Source organism: Salvelinus fontinalis, chromosome 28 (genome assembly GCF_029448725.1).
Source record: "Salvelinus fontinalis isolate EN_2023a chromosome 28, ASM2944872v1, whole genome shotgun sequence".
Taxonomy (NCBI): Eukaryota; Metazoa; Chordata; class Actinopteri; order Salmoniformes; family Salmonidae; genus Salvelinus; species Salvelinus fontinalis.
The window spans coordinates 1612087-1633980 of NC_074692.1; the positions used below are offsets into that span (position 1 = coordinate 1612087).

Here is a 21894-nt window from a genome sequence, read left to right on the forward strand (position 1 = left end):
TGAAATATATTTTCCATAACAAAAAATATTGTATTGTCAGCTGTTTGAAGCTGGTGTACAAAACCGATAGTAAAAGACACAAACACTTAAGGTAAGCATAGAAATAGCTCACAGAACATATCTACCTCTTCACTTGCTTTCAACAAGAATAACATATCTGTAACTCACATTTCTATATGAATTTGGTCAGGTCTCGCAAAAATTTTAAAAGTAGGCCTAAGGCATACCCTCTCATATCCCCTCAACTTGAGTCTTGGTTTTAACTTAACAGCCCTTCACTGACATGGAGGTTGGCTATTTAATTAATTAATGCATAGTGGGTGGAGGAATTGACTGACAAATCTATGGATATTGCAGCCTATAGCTTAAAGTTTACAATTGGCTCATTCATCCCCCTCCTCTCCCCTGTAACTATTCCCCAGGTCGTTGCTGCAAATGAGAACGTGTTCTCAGTCAACTTACCTGGTAAAATAACGGTAAAAAATAAATAAATAAATAAATAAAAATAAATCATCTGTCAAACAGGTAGGCCTACTATCAGACCTCAGGATAAGACCCAGATGCAGATAGTTCGAATCACAGAAGTGTATTAACAAAACAGGGGTCAGGCAACTGACAGGTCAAGGGCAGGAAGAGGTCAGTAATCCAGGGCAGTGTCAAAAGGTACTGAACAGCAAGCAGGCTTAGGGCAGGCAGAATGGTCAAAACCGGAAGAACTAGAAAACGGACTGCTGCAAACAGGAGTATGGAAAATCATGCTGGTAGGCTTGACGAGACAGGATGAACTGGCAACGGACAACCAGAAAACACAGGTATAAATGCACAGAGGATAATGGGGAAAATGGGTGACACCTGGAAGGAGGTAGAGACAAGCGCAAGACAGGTGAAACAAATCAGGGTGTGACGCCTACCTGTTATTTCTTAAATAGGAAGAATTAGGCTCCAACACAAAGCCTACTTGTTGTTAGTAAAGTCTAAATAAAATGAAAACGGCTTGAATGAATTATGCCTACTTTTTTTTACCCCTTTTTCTCCCTAATTTAGTTGTATCCAATTGGTAGTTACGGTCTTGTCTCATCGCTGCAACTCCCTTACGGACTCGGGAGAGGTGAAGGTCGAGAGCCATGCGTCCTCCAAAACACGTCCCAACCAAGCCGCACTGCTTCTTTACACAATGCCCACTTAACCCGGAAGCCAGCCACATCAATGTGTCGGAGGAAACACTGTACACCTGGCAACCGTGTCAGCATGCATGTGCACGGCCCGCCACAGGAGTCGCTAGAGCGCAATGGGACAAGGACATCCCTGCCGGCCAAACCCTCCCCTAACCCGGACCATGCTGGGCCAATTGTGCACCACCCCATGGGTCTCCCGGGCGCGGCCGGCTGCTACAGAGCCTGGACTCGAACCAGGATCTCTAGTGGCACAGCTAGCAACTATAATGCAGTGCCTTAGACCACTGCGCCACTCGGGAGGCGAATTTGCCTACTTTTATCACCATGAGCATGAACTGTCTATTTTCGATTGATTGTGCCATGGCTGCTGCTTAAAGTTTCAGCACCACAATGTCAGTTACATGAATCTGGTTTATTTTGAGGTCAATAACTGATAAATACATTGTGGGCAAGAAACATCAAATCAATTATAGTCAAATCAATTATAGCAGTAGCAAGCTATCAAAGTTGAACTTCCGTCCTCATTCTCATCTTCGCGCTCTCCTTCTCAAACTGAATATATAGGCTATAGGCTAGTCCACGCGCAACGCTAATATGCATTTTTTCAGACAAAGCCTAATCAAAAATAATTTTCAGAAGAATACTTTGACTGTCCTCCTGAACGGCCACCCTAGACCTACACAGCACAGCCGGGGCTCAGGTTTGGAATATCCATTGCAGTATGTAAAGCAGCCTAGTTTTATTTACACCATCCCAGCAGCTATCTTAGAAATATAACTTTGATCAGTGCTTATCTGAGCATGCACTTTGTAGCCTATAGGCTATGGATTATTTGATTGAGACCACATTAAATAGCCTACATCCACAATTCATATTGCGCATACAGCGAAGAATCAGAGAGGAAGGGCGGCATCGGGTACACATCAATATACACTGAGTGTACAAAACATGAGGAACTTTCCTAATATTGAGTTGCCCCCCTTTTTGTGCTCAGAACAGCCTCAATTTGTCAGGGCATGGACAAGGTTTCATAAAGCAGTCCAAAGGGATGCTGGCCCGTGCATGTTGACTCCAATACTTCCCACAGTTGTCAAGTTGGCTGGATATCCTTTGGGTGGTGGACCATTCTTGATACACACTGGAAACTGTTGAGCATGAAAAACCCAACAGCGTTGAAGTTCTTGACACACTCAAACTGGTGCAGCTGGCACCTACTACCATACCCCCGTTCAAAGGCACTTAAATATTTTGTCTTGCCCATTCACCCTCTGAATGGCACACATACAGTACACAATCCATGTCTCATTTGCCTCGCGGCTTAAAAACCCTTTAACCTATCTCCTCCCCTTCATCTACACTGATTTTAGATGTAACAAGTGACATCAAAAAGGCATCATGCCTTTCACCTTGATTCACCTGAACAGTCTATGTTATGGAAAAAGCATGTGCTTCTAAAGTTTTGTACGCTCGGTGTATAGGCTAATAAGCAACTCATTCTAACACTGAGAAATATTGACATTTCATCAATTACAAATTGCATGACCCTCCGCTGTATTAGATTTTTTTTTAAAATACTAAACCCTCCCCTTGACTGAAATTGAAAAAACATGACCCTCCCCCATTTTCCTCCAGGTAACCATTCTGTCAATTTTGATCCGTCCCTAACCAGTAGAGTCCACTCCACTGCACATGGTAAGTTGTACATGGCATTAACTTTTTATTTACCAATGCCTTGTATCATGATAGTACTGGTAATGGTCACTGTTTGTTCCATTTGAATGCAGTTCATTGACAATCAACATTCTCTTAGTGCTAATAGTGCTAAACGGAATGCATTTTTTATAATCAAGTATAGTAAATCATGCAACTTCTTGACAATCGTAAACAGCACTTTATCGTGATCTTGCAGCTATTGACATACAAACATACATTTAAACTCAGTTTTTCACAATTCCTGACATTTAATCCTAGTAAAAATTCCAAGGGAATGTGGTCAGGTAGGATCACCACTTTATTTTTAGAATGTGAAATGTCAGAATAATATTACAGATAATGATTTATTTCAGATTTTATTTCTTTCATCACATTCCCAGTGGGTCAGAAGTTTACATACACTCAATTATTATTTGGTAGCGTTGCCTTTAAATGGTTTAACTTGGGTCAAACGTTTCAGGTAGCCTTCCACAAGCTTCCCACAATAAGTTGGGTGAATTTTGGCCCATTCCTCCTGACAGAGCTGGTGTAACTGAGTCAGGTTTGTTGGCCTCCTTGCTCGCACACGCTTTTTCTGTTCTGCCCACTAATTTTCTATGGGATTGAGGTCAAGGCACTGTGATGGCATCTCCAATACCTTGACTTTGTTGTCCTTCAGCCATTTTGCCACAACTTTGGAAGTATGCTTGGGGTCATTGTCCATTTGCAAGATCCACTTGCGACCAAGCTTTAACTTCCTGACTGAAGTCTTGAGATATTGCTTCAATTTATCCACATAATTTTCCTGCCTCATGATGCCATGTATTTTGTGAAATGCACCAGTCCCTCCTGCAGCAAAGCACCCCCACAACGTGATGCTGCCTCCCCTGTGCTTCACGGTTGCGATGGTGTTCATCGGCTTGCAAGCCTCCCCCTTTTTCCTCCAAACATAACAATGGTCATTATGGCCAAACAGTTCTATTTTTGTTTCATCAGACCAGAGGACAATTCTCCAAAAAGTATGATCTTTGTCCCCATGTGCAGTTGCAAACCGTAGTCTGGCTATGTTTTTGGCAGTTTTGGAGCAGTGGCTTCTTCCTTGCTGAGCTTGCATTCAAGATATGTCGATATAGGACTCGTTTTACTGTGGATATAGACACTTTTGTACTTGTTTCCTCAAGCATCTTCACAAGGTCTTTTGCTGTTGTCCTGGGATTGATTTGCACTTTTCACACCAAAGTACGTTCATCTCTAGGAGAAATACCTCTCAGGAAGGAGACGGGTTTTAACGGCTGCGTGGTCCCATGGTGTTTTTACTTGCGTACTATTGTTTGTGCAGATGAACGTGGTACCTTCAGGCGTTTGGAAATTGCTCCCAAGGATGAACCAGACTTGTTAAGATCTATTTTTTTTTCTGAGGTCTTGGCTGATTTCTTTAGATTTTCCCATGATGTCAAGCAAAGAGGCACTGAGGTTGAAGGTAGGCCTTAAAATACATCCACAGTACACCTCCAATTGACTCAAATTATGTCAATTAGCTTCTAAAGCCATGACATAATTTTCTGGAATTTTTCGAACTGTTTAAAGGCACAGTCAACTTAGTGTATGCAAACTTCTGACCCACTGGAATTGTGATACAGTGAAATAATCTGTCAATAAACAATTGTTGGAACAATTACTTGTGTCATGCACAAAGTAGATGTCCTAACCGACTTACCAAAACTATAGTTTGTTTACAAGAAATTTGGGGAGTTTTAATGACTCCAACCTAAGTGTATGTAAACTTCTGACTTCAACTGTATGTATTATTGGCCTCCTCCTGATGAGTAACATTTTCAGTTAGGCTAGTGCTTGCACATTCTCACAAGCTCTGTAAAAGCAATGTACAGCAATTAATGACCTTACATCTGTCCATGTTTGACTAGTATCTTCCACAGCCTCAGAAATGACCTCTACAGCTCCACCGACCACAACCAGTAGAACCAGAACCACATCCTTCTTGACCTCAACAAGAGCTCAACCCACCACAACCACACCCTCACCGACTACAAAGTCTAGAACCAGAACTACAGGCCGACCGACCTCAATATCAGTTCCTCATACCACTACAACTACAAGCAGAACTACAGTCTTACCGACCCCAACTACAGCCCTTCCGATCACAATCACAGTCCAACCAACCATACCCAAACCACCACTGTCCACAACCACAGCCCAACAAAGTAGATCTACAGCCCTACCAACCACAACCCAATCAACCACAGCCCGACCAATCACATCTACAGCCCTACCAACCACAGCCCAACCAACTACAGCTTTACCAATCCTAGCCCTACTGCCTACAACCACAGCCCTACCCACCACAACCACAGCCCAACCAACCACAACTACAGCCCTACCAATCACAGCCCAACCAACTACAGCTTTACCAATCCCAGCCCTACTGCCTACAACCACAGCCCTACCCACCACAACCACAGCCCAACCAACCACAACTACAGCCCTACAGATCACGACCACAACTACAGCCCTACAGATCACGACCACAGCCACGCCAACTGCAGCTCAACCAATTCCAACCTCAGTGCAACCGACCAAAGTCCCATCATCCACAACCACAGACCAACTGACCACAACAGCTCAACTGACTACAACCACACCACAACTGACCACAATCCAAGTGACGACAACCACAACCCAATTGACCACAACCACAGACCAACCAACCACATCCTTGCCACCCACAATCAGATTCCGAATGACGACAACCCCAGTTCGACTTACTATGACCACAGCCCCATCGACCATAACCCCAATCCTGATAACCTCAACCACAGACCCACCAGCCACAGGCCAAGCAATTACAACCACACCACAATTGGCCACAGCCCAACTAACTACAACCACAGCCCCATGGACCATTACCAATAAAACCACGACCGCAACCAGAGTGATCACCAAAGCACCCATCACAGAGAAACCAGGTAAGTCATCAAGTTTACTAATGCAAGGCAAGAATACTTAGTCTGGGTGCCATTCTGCTACATGTTGTGTGGTCCTTCCACTATGACTAGTCGGGAAAGCATGCAGTTTATTATTTTTCTTTTTTTCCACCTTTATTTAACCTGGTAGGCCTGTTGAGAACAAGTTCTCATTTACAACTGCGACCTGGCCAAGATAAAGCAAAGCAGTGCGACAAAAACAACACCACAGAGTTACACATAAACAAATGTACAGTCAATAATACAATAGAAAAATCAATGTACAGTGTGTGCAAATGTAGAAGATTACGGAGGTAAGGCAATAAATAGGCCATAGAGGCAAAATAATTACAATTTAGCATTAACACTGGAGTGATTGATGTGCAAGTAGAGATACTGGGATGCAAAAAGATAAATAACAATATGGGATGAGGTAGTTGGGTGTGCTATTTACAGATTGGCTGTGTACAGGTGCAATGATCAGTAAGCTGCTCTGACAGCTGATGCTTAAAGTTAGAGGGAGATGTAAGACTCCAGCTTCAGGGATTTTTGCAATTCGTTCCAGTCATTGGCAGCAGAGAACTGGAAGGAAAGGCGGCCAAAAGAGGTGTTGGCTTTGGGGATGACCAGTGAAATATACCTGCTGGAGTGTGTGCTACGGGTGGGTGTTGCTATGGTGACCAGTGAGCTGAGATAAGGCGGGGCTTTACCTAGCAAAGACTTATAGATGACCTGGAGCCAGTGGGATAGGCGACGACTATGTAGCGAGGGCCAGCCAACGAGAGCATACAGGTCGCAGTGGTGGGTAGTATATGGGGCTTTGGTGACAAAACGGATGGCACTGTGATAGACTACATCCAGTTTGCTGAGTAGTGTTGGAGGCTATTTTGTAAATCACATCGCCAAAGTCAAGGATCGGAAGGATAGTCAGTTTTACGAGGGTATGTTTGGCAGCATGAGTGAAGGAGGCTTTGTTGTGAAATAGGAAGACGATTCTTGATTTAATTTTGGATTGGAGATGCTTAATGTGCGTCTGGAAGGAGAGTTTACAGTCTAACCAGACACCTAGGTATTTGAGTAGGGTTGTAGATATTAGACCATAAATGATGATGATCATCACAGGTTGGTGAAAGTGCAAGGTGATGAGCTTGATGCTCCTTTCCAATAAATATTGAGGGTCTTAATCTCATGACATGATCATTGATGCTTGCCTGCCGTTTGATCAAATAATCTTGCTCTTTTGTCCGTAATAATCTCATCATGTAGGCTATACGTGCGCTATAGCCAACATGCTAGAACGCATGTGCCAATACTGGAGTGGCCACTCTCGCTATATAACGCTATTTTATTTGTGAGAAGACCATCAGTAGAGTTGAATATAGGTACATAAGCTGCTAGCAGGAGCAGGGCATAGAACATTGCATTGATGGTAAACAGCCTGATGGTCGGTGAACTCTGTGAAGTGGCGCTTTAAAATAGAGACGTGCTCCCCGGGTCCCCTTTCAGAGGGACAATGATGCAGCAGAAGACATACTAAAGTCACTAATTGGTTGCCACAAATACACACACGGCATTGAATTGTAGTAGGGTTGATAATGGTGGAAGTGCAAGTGATAGTGAAAGTCGTTTTCTATGGGTAAGAAACAGAAAGAAACACGGGCTGTAATTACAGTTATTGCTATACAATAGAAATGTACGCTACTATGCTAATGTATTAACAGATGTACATAAGGTGCCAGCAGGAGCAGTGCAATCGAACATCGAAGCAACGGTAAACGGCGAATAAGCTACTTAGCATAGCACAATCAGTGGATACAGATGGCTACATTAGCATTGGAATTAACAGTGCAATATTAGCAGTAACCAGTAGATAAATAACAGTAAATAGCACATAAAGTACTGTAAACGGCATAGCATTAGGCTAATAGAAGATGCACACAAAGGCAACAGTAAATAAACAACCAATACACACAATGTGGAGCAATTATGTTAACGGCGCTGCAATGCTAACAGTGTAGTTAGGCAAACGAAACACTCTATGTACCATGGGGAGTTAGCATACTAACCATGCTAACGACTCGAGCATGCTAACGACACTAGCATGTTAAAAAGGAAATAAACCGGAAACCATAAGTAATGCTGAATCTTTGTTGTTTTTGAGCTGTTTGGGACTACAAACACAACCGCCATCTTAGGTCACATAGTATCCTATGTTATGGGGATACCACATGGAATGACTCACACTCTAAAAGCATGAAAAGTAATGGGAAACTAACAGAACCACACTAACAATATGCACAGCACACAAGAGGGCCTGTGGTAGCGGTTTCCGTTTTTATAGTGCAAGCATTTGTAACACAATGACAACATTGTTACAACACTGTAAGACAGTATAATAGAGAATATATTGGCTAATTACACACATATACACACTTCAAGCATGACAATGGTATGCTAGAACAGGCCACTTACTTTGCATTGACGCACTTGCACCACACCATGTTAGGAAAAGTGTCCAGAGTTTGCAGTCTAGTATGCACTCTTCAGCTACAGTGTAATCTTCTTCACTAAAGGTATCCACATCTCTCCTGGACGAACTCTGCACAAAAGACTAGTGATGGGTTGTTCGCGAACAAATCCGCTCTAAGAGCCAGCTCTTGTAGGAGAACGTTGGGAGCCGGCTCGCATATAAAAAGAGCCGAATCTACAATTGAAGTCGGAAGTTTACATACACCTTAGCCAAATACATTTAAACTCAGTTTTTCACAAATCCTGACATGTAATCCTAGCAACAATTCCCAGTCTTAGGTCAGTTAGGATCACCACTTTATTTTAAGAATGTGAAATGTCAGAATAAAAGTAGAGAAGGATTTATTTCAGCTTTTATTTCTTTCATCACATTCCCAGCGGGTCAGAAGTTTACATACACTCAATAGTATTTGGTAGCATTAACTTTCAATTGTTTAACTTGGGTCAAACGTTTCGGGTAGCCTTCCACAAGCTTCCCACAATAAGTTGGGTGAATTTTGGCCCATTCCTCCTGACAGAGCTGGTGTAATTGAGTCAGGTTTGTAAGGCCTCCTTGCTCGCAGACTCTTTTTCAGTTCTGCCCACAAATTTCATATAGGATGACGTCAGGGCATTGTGATGGCCACTCCAATACCTTGACTTTGTTGTCCTTAAGCCATTTTCCACAACTTTGGAAGTATGCTTAGGGTCATTGTCCATTTGGGACCAAGTTTTAACTTCCTGACTGATGACTTGAGATGTTGCTTAAAAATATCCTGCCTCATGATGCCATCTATTTTGTGAAGTGCACCAGTCCCTCCTGCAGCAAAGCACGCCCACAACACGATGCTGCCACCCCCGTGCTTCACGGTTGGGATGATGTTCTTCGGCTTGCAAGCCTCCCCCTTTTTCATCCAAACTTAACGATGGTCATTATGGCCAAACAGTTCTATTTTTGTTTCATCAGACCAGAGGACATTTCTCCAAAAAGTACAATCTTTGTCCTCATGTTCAGTTTGCAAACCGTAGTCTGGCTTTTTTATGGCTGTTTTGGAGCAGTGGCTTCTTCCTTGCTGAGCGGCCTTTCAGGTTATGTCGATATAGGACTCGTTTTACTGTGGATATAGATACTTTTGTATCTGTTGCCTCCAGTATCTTCACAAGGTCCTTTGCTGTTGTTCTGGGATTGATTTGCACTTTTCGCACCAAAGTACGTTCATCTCTAGGAGACAGAACGCGTCTCCTTCCTGAGTGGTATGACGGCTGCATGGTCCCATGGTGTTTATACTTGCGTACTATTGTTTGTACAGATGAACGTGGTAACTTCAGGCGTTTGGAAATTGCTCCCAAGGATGAACCAGACTTGTGAAGGTCCACAATTTTTTTCTGAGGTCATGGCTGATTTCTTTTGATTTCCCCATGATGTCAAGCAAAAAGGCACTGAGGTTGAAGGTAGGCCTTAAAATACATCCACAGTACACCTCCAATTGACTCAAATGTTGTCAATTAGCCTATCAGAAGCTTCTAAAGCCATGACATAATTTTCTGGAATTTTCCAAGCTGTTTAAAAGCACAGTTAACTTAGTGTATGTAATCTTTAGAACCACTGGAATTGTGATCGTGAGTTATAAGTGAAATAATCTGTCTGTAAACAATTTTTGGGAAAATGACTTGTGTCATGCACAAAGTATATGTCCTAACCGACTTGCCAAAACTATAGTTTGTTATTAACAAGAAATTTGTGGACTGGTTGAAAAACGAGTTTTCATGGCTCCAACCTAAGTGTATGTAAACTTCCAACTTCATCTGTATTTATAAAAATATTTTAGAAATTAGATATGAATAATCAAAAGATTCAAATTAATAGAATTAACAAATTCAAAGAACGAAAAAATAAATAAAATAATATCGGCCTAAATGCTTAATACACATTCGTTCTGACTGTCTGCTCAGACTAACAGCCTCACCTGTTGTTCCTGTCAATCAGACAAGCAGTGTCAACCAATGAGCCACAGATGCGTGAGGGAGGGCCGAGCCAACTCACTCAGTCACACACTTAGCAGCTGAGGAGAGAGAGGAAGGACATTTGTGAAAACAACAGCTTGAAAATGAGTCGGAAGCACAGTAGCATTTGGATGCATTTTAATAATGTAGACAATGTTAGAGCACAGTGTAGAATTTGCCAAAACAAAATCTCATATGAAGCCGGTTCTACGCACAACCTACACCGGCATATGCGAACTGTGCACCCAACTGTGAAGCTAGCTGTAGCGGAGCTTCGAGAAACTAGCGGGCCTGCTAGTGATAGTGGTGGAGCCAGCACCTCCACACGTGGAGATGTATCCACTCAGTCAAGTAGGCCTACTCCACGACCCACAGAAACGCAGTCTTCCATGGACCAGTTTATGTCAAAATCTATGTCTGTACAAGGCCAAATTGATATTGCATTGGCTAAAATGATTGCCACCGATTTCCAGCCATTTTCGATCGTGGAGGACAGAGGTTTTAGAAATTATAGCAATAGTCTAAACCCAATGTACACAATTCCAAGCCGGAAAACCCTTTCAAAATCACTTATTTCACCACAGGACGAGAGCACACAGGCTTCAGTGCGGGAAAGAGCCCAAAAAGTTTGCCTTACCACTGACTGCTGGACATCAAGGGTAACCACTTCTTACATGTCGGTTACATGTCACTTCACTGAAGATTTTTCGATGTCTAGCTGTCTTCTGGACTGCTTTGAGTTCAGCAACAAACACACCTCAGAGAACTTGGCAGAGGAACTGTTGAGAGTGGCCAGAGAATGGCAAGTAGATGGAAAAGTGGTCTGTTGTGTTAGCGACAATGCAGCTAACATAACCAAAGCCATGAACATTTTTTAATGGACCCATCATCCATGTCTTGCCCACACAATCAACCTGATTGTAAGAGATGCTCTGAAGGTGAAACTTCCACAGGAGCACAGTAGGTGCTGAAAAACTAAAGTCTACACAATGCCCGATGGGGATGCCTGAACTAAGGCCTAAACAAGACTGCACTACAAGGTGGAATTCAACATGTTATATGTTGAAGCGGATTCTTGAGTCAAAGGATGCCATCATCTCTACCCTGGCTATTGTCAATGTACCTGTTGATGCTCTGACCCAAGAGGAATGGGAGGTGGTGGAGGAGGTGTGCAGAGTCCTGGAACCCTTTGAGCAGGTCACTGTGGAGATCAGTGGAGAGAGGTACAGTAAGCAGTTATTGCTACATAATTATTTAATCCAGTATTATATATGTATATGAGCAGTAGATGAGAATGTAGTATCAGTAGACAAAACATGAACCTGAACTAATAAGTTACTGTTCTCTCTTTTCAGCTATGTGAGACTCAAAAATTATACTCCTGTGTAAGTGTCTGCAGCGAATCACAGACAGCCACCAGAGAGAAGCAAATGTAACCACAGGACATGTTACAGAGTTGATGGACAACCTATGTTCATCAATGGACAGAAAGTTCCACAGAATGGAATATAATCACGTGCTATCAGAAACTGCTGCACTTGACCCCAGGTTTAAGAAGTTAGCCTTCAGGGATGCCAGAGCAATTGATGAGGTTCTTCAAGAATAACCTCAGCAGCAGGGAGGGACCGCCGCAGCAGTCAGCTGGCTCAGGCACCACAGCAACAGGAAGAAGAGGGATCAGATGGAGCAGAAGCACCAGCAGTAGTGCCACAAACGTCTGCTGTTTGGATGCTGTTTGACAAGAGAGCAACTGGGGATGCAGCACGAAGGAATCCCTCAGGAATCCCATAATGGAGGTCTGATCCTATTTGGAGGAGCCCTTCCTCCAAAGATCTGCAGATCCTCTGAGCTGGTGGAAGAACAAGGCCTCTGTCTACCCACAGCTTTTAAAGTCATGACAGGGGGACTCTGCATAGTGGCCACATCCATTCCCTCTGAGAGGGTCTTCTCGAAAATGGAACAAATAATTAGTGAGAGAAGAAACTGCATCAGCCCCTCGAAAGTGAGGCAGCTTGCATTTCTGAATGCAAATCTCTCATAAAAGAAAAATATGGTCAGCATTGCTGTGTGCTGCTGGTTATAACATGGCAATAAAGAAGAGAGAGAAAAGAGGGACCAGTTTAATGTTTTAAGTGGGATGCTGCAGTTTTGCACACTGTTATTTATTTTTCTTTGACATGGTGCAATATTCTATTATTATGTTGTATTCGTTTTGAATTGTTACATTTATATGCACTTTGTTTCTATACATTAAAAAAGTTATACTTTAATGCACATGTGTAATAGCATCCTTCTTTTTTACATTTATTTCAATTTGTGGTATGCTGCAGTTTTGCAAATTGTTATTTATTTCTCTTTGATATGGTGCAGTATTCTATTATGCTGTTCAGATTGTATTCGTTTTGAACGGTTAGATTTATATGCACTTTGTTTATATACATTAAAAAGTTATACTTTAAATGCAAATGTTTAATAGCATTCTTTTTCATAACAAACCAATGCATTTTTAAATACATTGTGGTCGAGTTAGAGTATGATTTCATTTAATAATTTAATTAGAATTGTTTTAACACCAATCATAGTCAAACCATGTTTGACTTGAAAAAATACACCAAACATCTTTTTTTTTAAAGAGCCGTTTGGGAGCCAAAAAGACGGGTCTTTTTGGTGAGCTGAGCCGAACGAGCCGGCTCACTGAAAAGAGCCGGAATGCCCATCACTACTAAAGACCGATAAGGGTGGAGCTATGTTTTTATAGTTGTCCCGCCCCACAGGCCCTTTGGCCTGGGCCCAGGTTGGCTGGGTCAAAGGAGGTGACGGACAGGTCAAGAGGTCCAATGAAAGGTCACTTTGGGGGACATGCCCTAACATGTCATTAGTGCAGAGGGTAGTCCACCAGCAGGCCTTGCACTTCAAAAGAATAAACAAGCCCTGACTACGGTTTTCTACAGTGCTGTTGTTTGACATTTGATCTAAATAACTCGTAAGTTACATTTTACATTTATCATTTAGCAGACGCTCTTATCCAGAGTGACTTACAGGAGCAATTAGGGTTAAGTGCCTTGCTCAAGGGCACATTGACAGATGTTTCACCTAGTCAGCTCTGGGATTCATACCAGTGACCTAACAGTTACTCCCCCAACACTTAACTGCTAGACTACCTGCCACCCCATAAATATTTTATTTTCATCCTGATTATTTAATATTAATAAAATTAAACACACTCTCCTTTTAAAAACAGATTCCTATTAATACTCAACCAATAATAAAAAATGAATACTGTCACATACACCAGATAGGTGCAGTGAAATGTGTTGTTTAACAGTGTCAGCCATAGTAGTACGGTGCCCCTGGAGCAAATTAGGGTTAAGTGCCTTGCTCAAGGGCACATTGGACAGACTATTACAAACAATCCCTACTTTAATTGACTGTGTTCACATAAAAGCGTACCACTGCTCCCTTCTGGCCAGACCTGGGTCTGTATGTATCAAGTGTCTCAGAGTATGAATACTGGTTGTCGTGGAATATTCTAATCACGTGAGAGAGACTTTGTCATTTCTTCAAACAGTCCTCTTTATTCAATATCGATTAATTATTGCAATAATGAGGCTGGTCGAACCCCCACCCTTGAGTGTTGGACCAAGTAACCTAACCTTTACACAAATGCAGAGTACTATATATAGCTGACACTAAAAATGCTTAGTCATGGTTGGTTCCACCCATGCCATGCAGATTGGGGCATCATAAGCCACTCTGGGTTCATCCGGTCGTTACCTTCACAGGGTTGTTATATTAACACCACCCTGGCTTAGTTTCCCAGATGCAAGGATGATTTTGAGACAGTGAGGGATTGTTCTACTTAAACTATCCCAAGTAAAACACATGCTTGTCTATGTAATGCAGTCTTTAACTCATTTGTCAGCTCAAGTCATCTCTGGTGACCACATGCTCAGATTATCTGCAGGGAACTAAAATGGAGGCCATAAAAACACAGACACTAGTAGGGCAGAAATGTCTTACTATTCGTTACATATTAATTATTAACCATTCATATCAAATAAATCAGGTAAATACGTAATTTTTATCTCACATTCATCTCTCAAGAAACTCAGTTTCTTCTAGAAAAATTCAAGATTGTTAAGTATACATTTAAACTAACAAAATACATCCCCTCTTGTGCCTGACATTTCATCATGGTAAACAACCTTCCTCTGGGTTGCTGAGCTTAATACCTTTATCAAAACACAGTCAATTTGGAACACAATAAAACCCATTAAATTAACATCACACACAAGCTTCATTACAACAGATAGGACAGTCATCACGTTGGCACCACAGACATAGGTAGGGTCAGCATGATAAAAATGTCCACTCCATTTAGAACCCTTCCTACACCAGTGACAGAGACCTGGGCACCTTGTACACACAGTGTAGAACATGAGCTCCACATCTGGGTCCTTATGCTCAGAATTGGGGTCCTCATCATCAGAGATGTAGTCAGGAATAGGGAATAGGTCAGGGAAATCATTCAGTTTCCAAATCATAATTAAAAAACAGATTAATTATCCAACCCAAAATCCGGAATGACATTGCTCAGTGATTCACACTATCACTCAAAAGTTTAAACCCTCAACTTAACACACATCAATACTGTCAGAATGTACACTCATATTAACATACAATATAATGATCCTATAACTTTAGTATTAACTTTCTCATCACGATTATAATTACAGATCAGTATCTTAGCCTAAATGACTATACATTTAGCAGTGTGTAGACCTCCTCAATCAACCTGATTCTCCAAAACAAACAAGTTCAGACAAGTCTAAATCAATTACAGGCACAGTTGACCGTTATCCTGATCATCCAGCAGACCCAATCGGGTGAGATTTATCGAAACAAAACAGAACAAACAATGCAACAATACACTCCTTCATATATCACTCAAGGTGTGTAAACTTCAATCCAAAAACCTCAAAAGACTGGTAATTCCCCCATTTTGGCACATGACTCACCACTCAAACCCTTCAAATAAATGTTTCTTACTATATTAGACTAATTTAAAAAATCAAACAATTTGTCAACATCATTCATGCTCTCGCCCATATATACTGGCAATTATACACCGACCATATTCAACCAGCGTTGGGCATTCGTAAATTCATCAGTTATTCTGCGCTCTAGTACATTCAGACAGCTGCTCTGAAATCCGAACAGTAGCCTGAGCGAATTTACCAAGTACCTCATTTAACAATGTCCATTGCACAACGACTATACAATTTAGCTAAGCTAAGAATGACGTGAATAGGTAATATACTAGCAAGTTCGACACAATGATATGCTATGCGGTTCATAAGGATAGCTCAACCAACAAATTTGTCAAAATTAGTTAAAACAAAGAATTAGTATCTTAAGACCAATAAGCATTCAACATACTCAAATTACTTAATAGTTAGTGCGATTACCCTGATACAACACTAACATCAATACACTGGTGTATTGAGCTAATGATTCTTATTTTATGTCATTGTGCCAAGTCACAATTGCATCCCTGAATTATCTATTAGATTGTAATTTTCCTGTCAGCAGGGAAATGCTGCAGAATGTTATCCATGATTCGATTTTTTCCCCATTTTCGAACCAAATTGGTAGAATGCTCATGCGCTTCTTTTTAAATCAAGTTTATTTTATATAGCCCTTCGTACATCAGCTAATATCTCGAAGTGCTGTACAGAAACCCAGCCTAAAACCCCACACAGCAAGCAATGCAGGTGTAGAAGCACGACAGCTAGGAAAAACTCCCTAGAAAGGCCAAAACCTAGGAAGAAACCTAGAGAGGAACCAGGCTATGAGGGGTGGCCAGTCCTCTTCTGGCTGTGCCGGGTGGAGATTATAACAGAACATGGCCAAGATGTTCAAATGTTCATAAATGACCAGCATGGTCAAATAATAATCAGGAGTAAATGTCAGTTGGCTTTTCATAGCCGATCATTAAGAGTATCTCTACCGCTCCTGCGGTCTCTAGAGAGTTGAAAACAGCAGGTCTGGGACAGGTAGCACGTCCGGTGGACAGGTCAGGGTTCCATAGCCGCAGGCAGAACAGTTGAAACTGGAACAGCAGCAAGGCCAGGTGGACCGGGGACAGCAAGGAGTCATCATGCCCGGTAGTCCTGACGCATGGTCCTAGGGCTCAGGTCCTCCGAGAGAGAGAAAGAAAGAGAGAAGGAGAGAATTAGAGAGCATTTTAGTGCCTCTATGGCTTTGATATAGTTTACCACTTATATGAATTTATTTCTGCGCCTCCTTGCGGTTTTAATATATGCCAATCTTTTTCTGAGACTATTACCCAGTCATATAATGCTTAACCTTAACATTATCAAATGATCCACAAAGACCACTCTGAACCTACGTATGGGTTCACAAGTTAGTATATGAATATCAGTCAAATTATTATTTTAGCAAATCTCTACTAGTCGATTACACACACATACAATTTCAAATTTTCCCCATATATCTCCAAAGAATCATTATGTAACTTAGGAAAACTTAGGTACTCACATTAATTAACCACTCTATGTTTGTTTCCAACGACTCTCCATCTATACACTCCCAGCAGAACACAAAAACGTTAGTTTCCTGGACGCTGACCTATGGGAATAATGCTCCACACGTATCCTCAACAGTTCCTTAGACTTCCAGAAATTATAGACTTGCCGCTATTGTTCTAAAATAACATCCCGCACTCAATACCACCTAACAATAACACATAACAATAGTAACCCAGGGCATACCTGTTTATCTCACTAAGAACACTCTTATCAACTCAACTCAATCCTGCTAGTTACCTCAGCTGTGGCCCTATTAAGGCCAACTTTTACGTTTAAATTTTATTAAATTAAAAATGTATTTTCTAACATGCAGAAATATTTTCTATATTTCTATAGCGCTTTTGACTTTCTCTTTTAGGCCTTAACTAGTCCTCACAAGGTCTAGTTATACATCCGGTACACACAGATTTGGATGTCATCCGCCACCCCAAGGTTCTAGTTATACATCTGGTAAACACAGATTTGGATGCTCATGTTATTTTCATCATAACTAGTTCCGACAGGTTTGGATGCTAACGTTAATTAGTTTTAAACATTTTTTAATTCCCTATATTTTGTATATTTTCCATGAATACATACTTTTTTTATGTGTCGACCCATCCAGATTCAGTGAATGTATCACGGCTCAGGCTAAGACCCAGATGCAGACACAGGAGTACAAGGGGCAGGCAAATGGCCAGTTGGCGCGAGGCTAGCCGACGACCCAATGAGGGTGCAGAACACCTTCCAGAACCAGGATGAGAACTGAGGACCGCGATCGGAGACCATGTCGACCGGAAGTCTATGGATCCAGAAGACGTGCTGCACCATGAGCTGAGCCGTCTCCTTAGTTGAGGGCAACTTAGGAAGGGGGATAAAATGGGCGGCTTTGGAAAACTTATCCACCACCATAAGGATGGTGGTGTTGCCATCTGATGGAGAGAGACCCGTGACGAAGTCCAAGGATATATGGGACCAGGGGTGGTGAGGAACGATGAGTGGTTGATGGAGGCCAGCCAGAGCTTGCCGCGGAGTCTTGTTCTGCGCACACACAGTGCAGGCGGCAACAAATACGGAGACATCAGGAACCATAGTGCTGAATAGTGCTTCCGGGTTCCAGGCACTCTCAGCCGCCAACGTGTGGAAATCCACCGCATAGTCTGCCACACTGCGGGAGTCTTTTCGAAGCTGGAGTAACTTTCGGGCAGCCTCTCTCCCGTACAATGGAGCATTAAAAACTTTATTTACCTCTGCCACAAACTCCTCCAGACTGAGGAATATGGCTGACTGCTGTTCCCATACTGCCGTAGCCCAGGCGAGAGCCCTCCCGGACACCAGTGTGATGAAATACGCTATCTTAGAGCAGTCCGAGGGAAAGGAGGAGGGCTGCAGCTTATTTATGAGGGAACACTGAGCGAGAAACACCCGACAGGAAGCATTCTCCATAGAAGCGTTCTGGGGGAGGTAAGCGGGGTTCCCAGGAAACCGGGGTGGCCAGGGAGGCGGCGCTGCTAACAGCCGGGTTACTGAGCGGCTGGGAGGTTACCATCGTGGTAGGCTGCCTAACAGGCAACACTTGGAGGGGGGGTGGAGACAAGCACAAAGACAGGTGAAACAGATCAGGGTGTAACAGTAACACCTAGTGTCTTCCAAATGGTGTCTTCTTGGGAGGAGACAACATTGCAGAGCTGGTCCGAGTCTGCTGGGTCAGTCATGGCCAGTTCGTATTATCATGGCTCAGGCTATGATAAACCCAAATGCAGACACAGGAGGCGGATAGTACTAGTTTCTGAGTTTGTTACAGTACAAGGGGCAGGCGATTGGTAGGTCAAGAGAGGAAAATAGTCGTAATCTTAATCAGAGTCAGGCAGGTACAGGACGGCAGGCAGGATCAGGGTCAGGACAGGCAGATAGGTCAGAACTGGGAAGACTAGGAAAAGCTCAAACTAGAGCACAGGAAACCCGGGAACACTCTGGTAGTACTTGACGGGACAAGACGAACTGGCAACAAACAGAAAACGAAGGTATAAATACACATGAGGTAATGGGAAACATCTAGTGGGGGTTGGAGACAATCACAAGACAGTTGAAACAGATCAGGATGTGAAAGAATTTGGGATTTGTTTTAATGAAAGCCTAGATACTGTATGTTATTGCATTTGCAGTGGGGTGAAATATGATTCAGACATCTCATTCCCCTTTAAATGACGTTCAGCCTGGCTTTATAGTACACACAGTGTCACATGATACAAGATTCCAATCACCACTGAGCACTTTCAGATGTTCCAATACAATAGTAAAGTTACCCTACTATCAATGTTATACAACCCAAATGTAATGCTCCATGTTCAGTATATCACTCAAATTCAAGACCCTCAACTTAGCACACACCAATAGTTAGAATGTAAATTTACAAACGGGATCATATAGACAGTTTGGACTACTTATTACCAGTATTAACTTTTTATCAATACCACCCCCGTTTATCCCTGCCTTAAACTGTCGTGAGTGGCATGTTAATGACAGATTGGGATCTCAATGCATTCTTAGTCTAAATAACGATGCATTTTGCTGTGTGCAGACCCCCCCCCCCCGGTGAGATTTGTATCGAAACAAAACAAAATCAAACATCAATCCAAAACCTTAGAGGACTGGTAACTCGCCCATTTTGACACATGACTCACCATGTGAGTAATGTGGAAAAAAACACTCCTACTGATTAGAAAAACTATTTTAATAATAAACACCACCCATAATAACTCCATAAATTAAAAAAATGGTATCCATACGGTCATATGAAAATAGACTTAACTTCTTTGGGGTAGGGGGCAGTATTTTCAAGTCCGGATGAAAAGCATGCCCAGAGTAAACGGCCTGCTACAAAGCCATAAAAGCTAGAATATGCATATTATTAGTAGATTTGGATAGAAAACACTCTGAAGTTTCTAAAACTGTTTGAATGATGTATGTGAGTATAACATAACTCATATGGCAGGCAAAAACCTGAGAAGAAATCCAACCAGGAAGTGGGAAATCTGAGGTTGGTCGATTTTCAACTCAGCTCCTATTGAAGATACAGTGGGATATTGGTAATGTTGCACTTCTTAAGCCTTCCACTAGATGTCAACAGTCTTTAGAACCTTGTCTGATGCGTCTACTGTGAAGTGGGGGCGAATGAGAGTGGATTGAGTTAGGTCTATCATGAGCTGAGCATGCGCTGACCATGCGCGTTCATGTGAGAGCGAGCTCTGTTCCATCGCACTACTGAAGAAAAAGGAATTCTCCGGTTAGAACATTATTGAAGAATTATGTTAAAAACATCCTAAAGATTGATTCAATACTTCGTTTGTCATGTTTTTACAGACTGTAATATCATTTTTTAAACTTTTCGTCTTTACTTTACGCTGGACTTGCCCGCCCTTGTGAGTTTGGAAAGTGTACTGAACGCTGGAACAACAAGGAGGAATTAGGACATAAATGATGGACATTATCGAACAAAACAAACATTTATTGTGGAACTGGGATTCCTGGGAGTGCGAAATGATGAAGATCATCAAAGGTAAGAGAATGTTATAATGTTATTTCTGACTTATGTTGACTGCACAATATGGCGGATATATTTGTGTCTTGATTGGGCTCTGAGCGCCAACCTCAGATTATTGCATGGTTTGCTTTTTCCGTAAAGGTTTTTTGAAATCTGACACAGCGGTTGCATTAAGGAGAAGTGCATCTAAAATTCCATGCATAACAGTTGTATCTTTTAGCAATGTTTATTATGAGTATTCCTGTAAATTGATGTGGCTCTCTGCAAAATCAAAGGATGTTTTGGAACTTCTGAACGTAAGGCGCCAATGTAAACTCAGATCTTTGGATATAAATATGAACTTTACCCGAACAAAACATACATGTTGTAAAGGCAGTCATTGTTGTTCTCCCCCTTAGACGAGGAGGAGCATGGATAGGACCAAGATGCGGATTGAGGGAAATAAGCCATCTTTTAATGACAACAGCAAACAAGACACTACAAAACTACAAAACAACAAATGTGACTAACCTTCAACCGTCCTGTGAGGACACAGGAACAAACACCCACAAAACCCCAGTGAAACCCTGGCTGCCTTAGTATGACTCTCAATTAGAGACAAACGATACACACCTGTCTCTAATTGAGAATCATACCAGGCCGAACACAAAACCCAACCTAGAAATACAAAACATAGACTGCCCACCCAAAACACACGCCCTGACCATAAACACATACAAAAACAACATAAAACAGGTCAGGACCGTTACAGAACCCCCCCCTCAAGGTGCGAACGCCGGGCGCACCAGCACAAAGTCCAGGGGAGGGTCTGGGTGGGCAGTTGACCACGGTGGTGGCTCCGGCTCTGGACGCTGTCCCCACACCACCATAGTCACTCCCCGCTTCTGTCTTCCCCTCCCAATGACCACCCTAAAACTAACATCCCCTAAATGAGCGGCCAGTACCGGGAGAAGGGGCAGCACCGGGACAAGGGGCAGCACCGGGACAAGGGGCAGCACCGGGACAAGGGGCAGCACCGGGACAAGGGGCAGCACCGGGACAAGGGGCAGCACCGGGACAAGGGGCAGCACCGGGACAAGGGGCAGCACCGGGACAAGGGGCAGCACCGGGATAAGGGGCAGCACCGGGATAAGGACCAGCACCGGGACAAGGGGCAGCACCGGGACAAGGGGCAGCACCGGGACAAGGGGCAGCACCGGGACAAGGGGCAGCACCGGGACAAGGGGCAGCACCGGGACAAGGGGCAGCACCGGGACAAGGGGCAGCACCGGGACAAGGGGCAGCACCGGGACAAGGGGCGGCAGGTCCTGGCTGAGGGACTCCGGCAGGTCCTGGCTGAGGGACTCCGGCAGGTCCTGGCTGAGGGACTCCGGCAGGTCCTGGCTGAGGGACTCCGGCAG

The 21894-nt window shown here is 42.9% G+C and overlaps 1 protein-coding gene across 2 annotated transcripts in view; it reads left to right on the top strand.

The window, feature by feature from the left end:
* LOC129825936 (HERV-H LTR-associating protein 1) overlaps positions 1-21894 on the top strand; it is a 58842-nt gene that overhangs the window by 24923 nt on the left and 12025 nt on the right. Inside the window, exons 10-11 of one of the 2 annotated variants that reach the window (XM_055886074.1) lie at positions 2808-2867; positions 4805-5851. In XM_055886074.1, the coding sequence (XP_055742049.1) occupies positions 2808-2867; positions 4805-5851 (1107 nt within the window). Of the gene's footprint in view, positions 1-2807; positions 2868-4792; positions 5852-21894 lie in introns of both variants that reach the window. The other variant, XM_055886073.1, reaches the window with a different exon arrangement.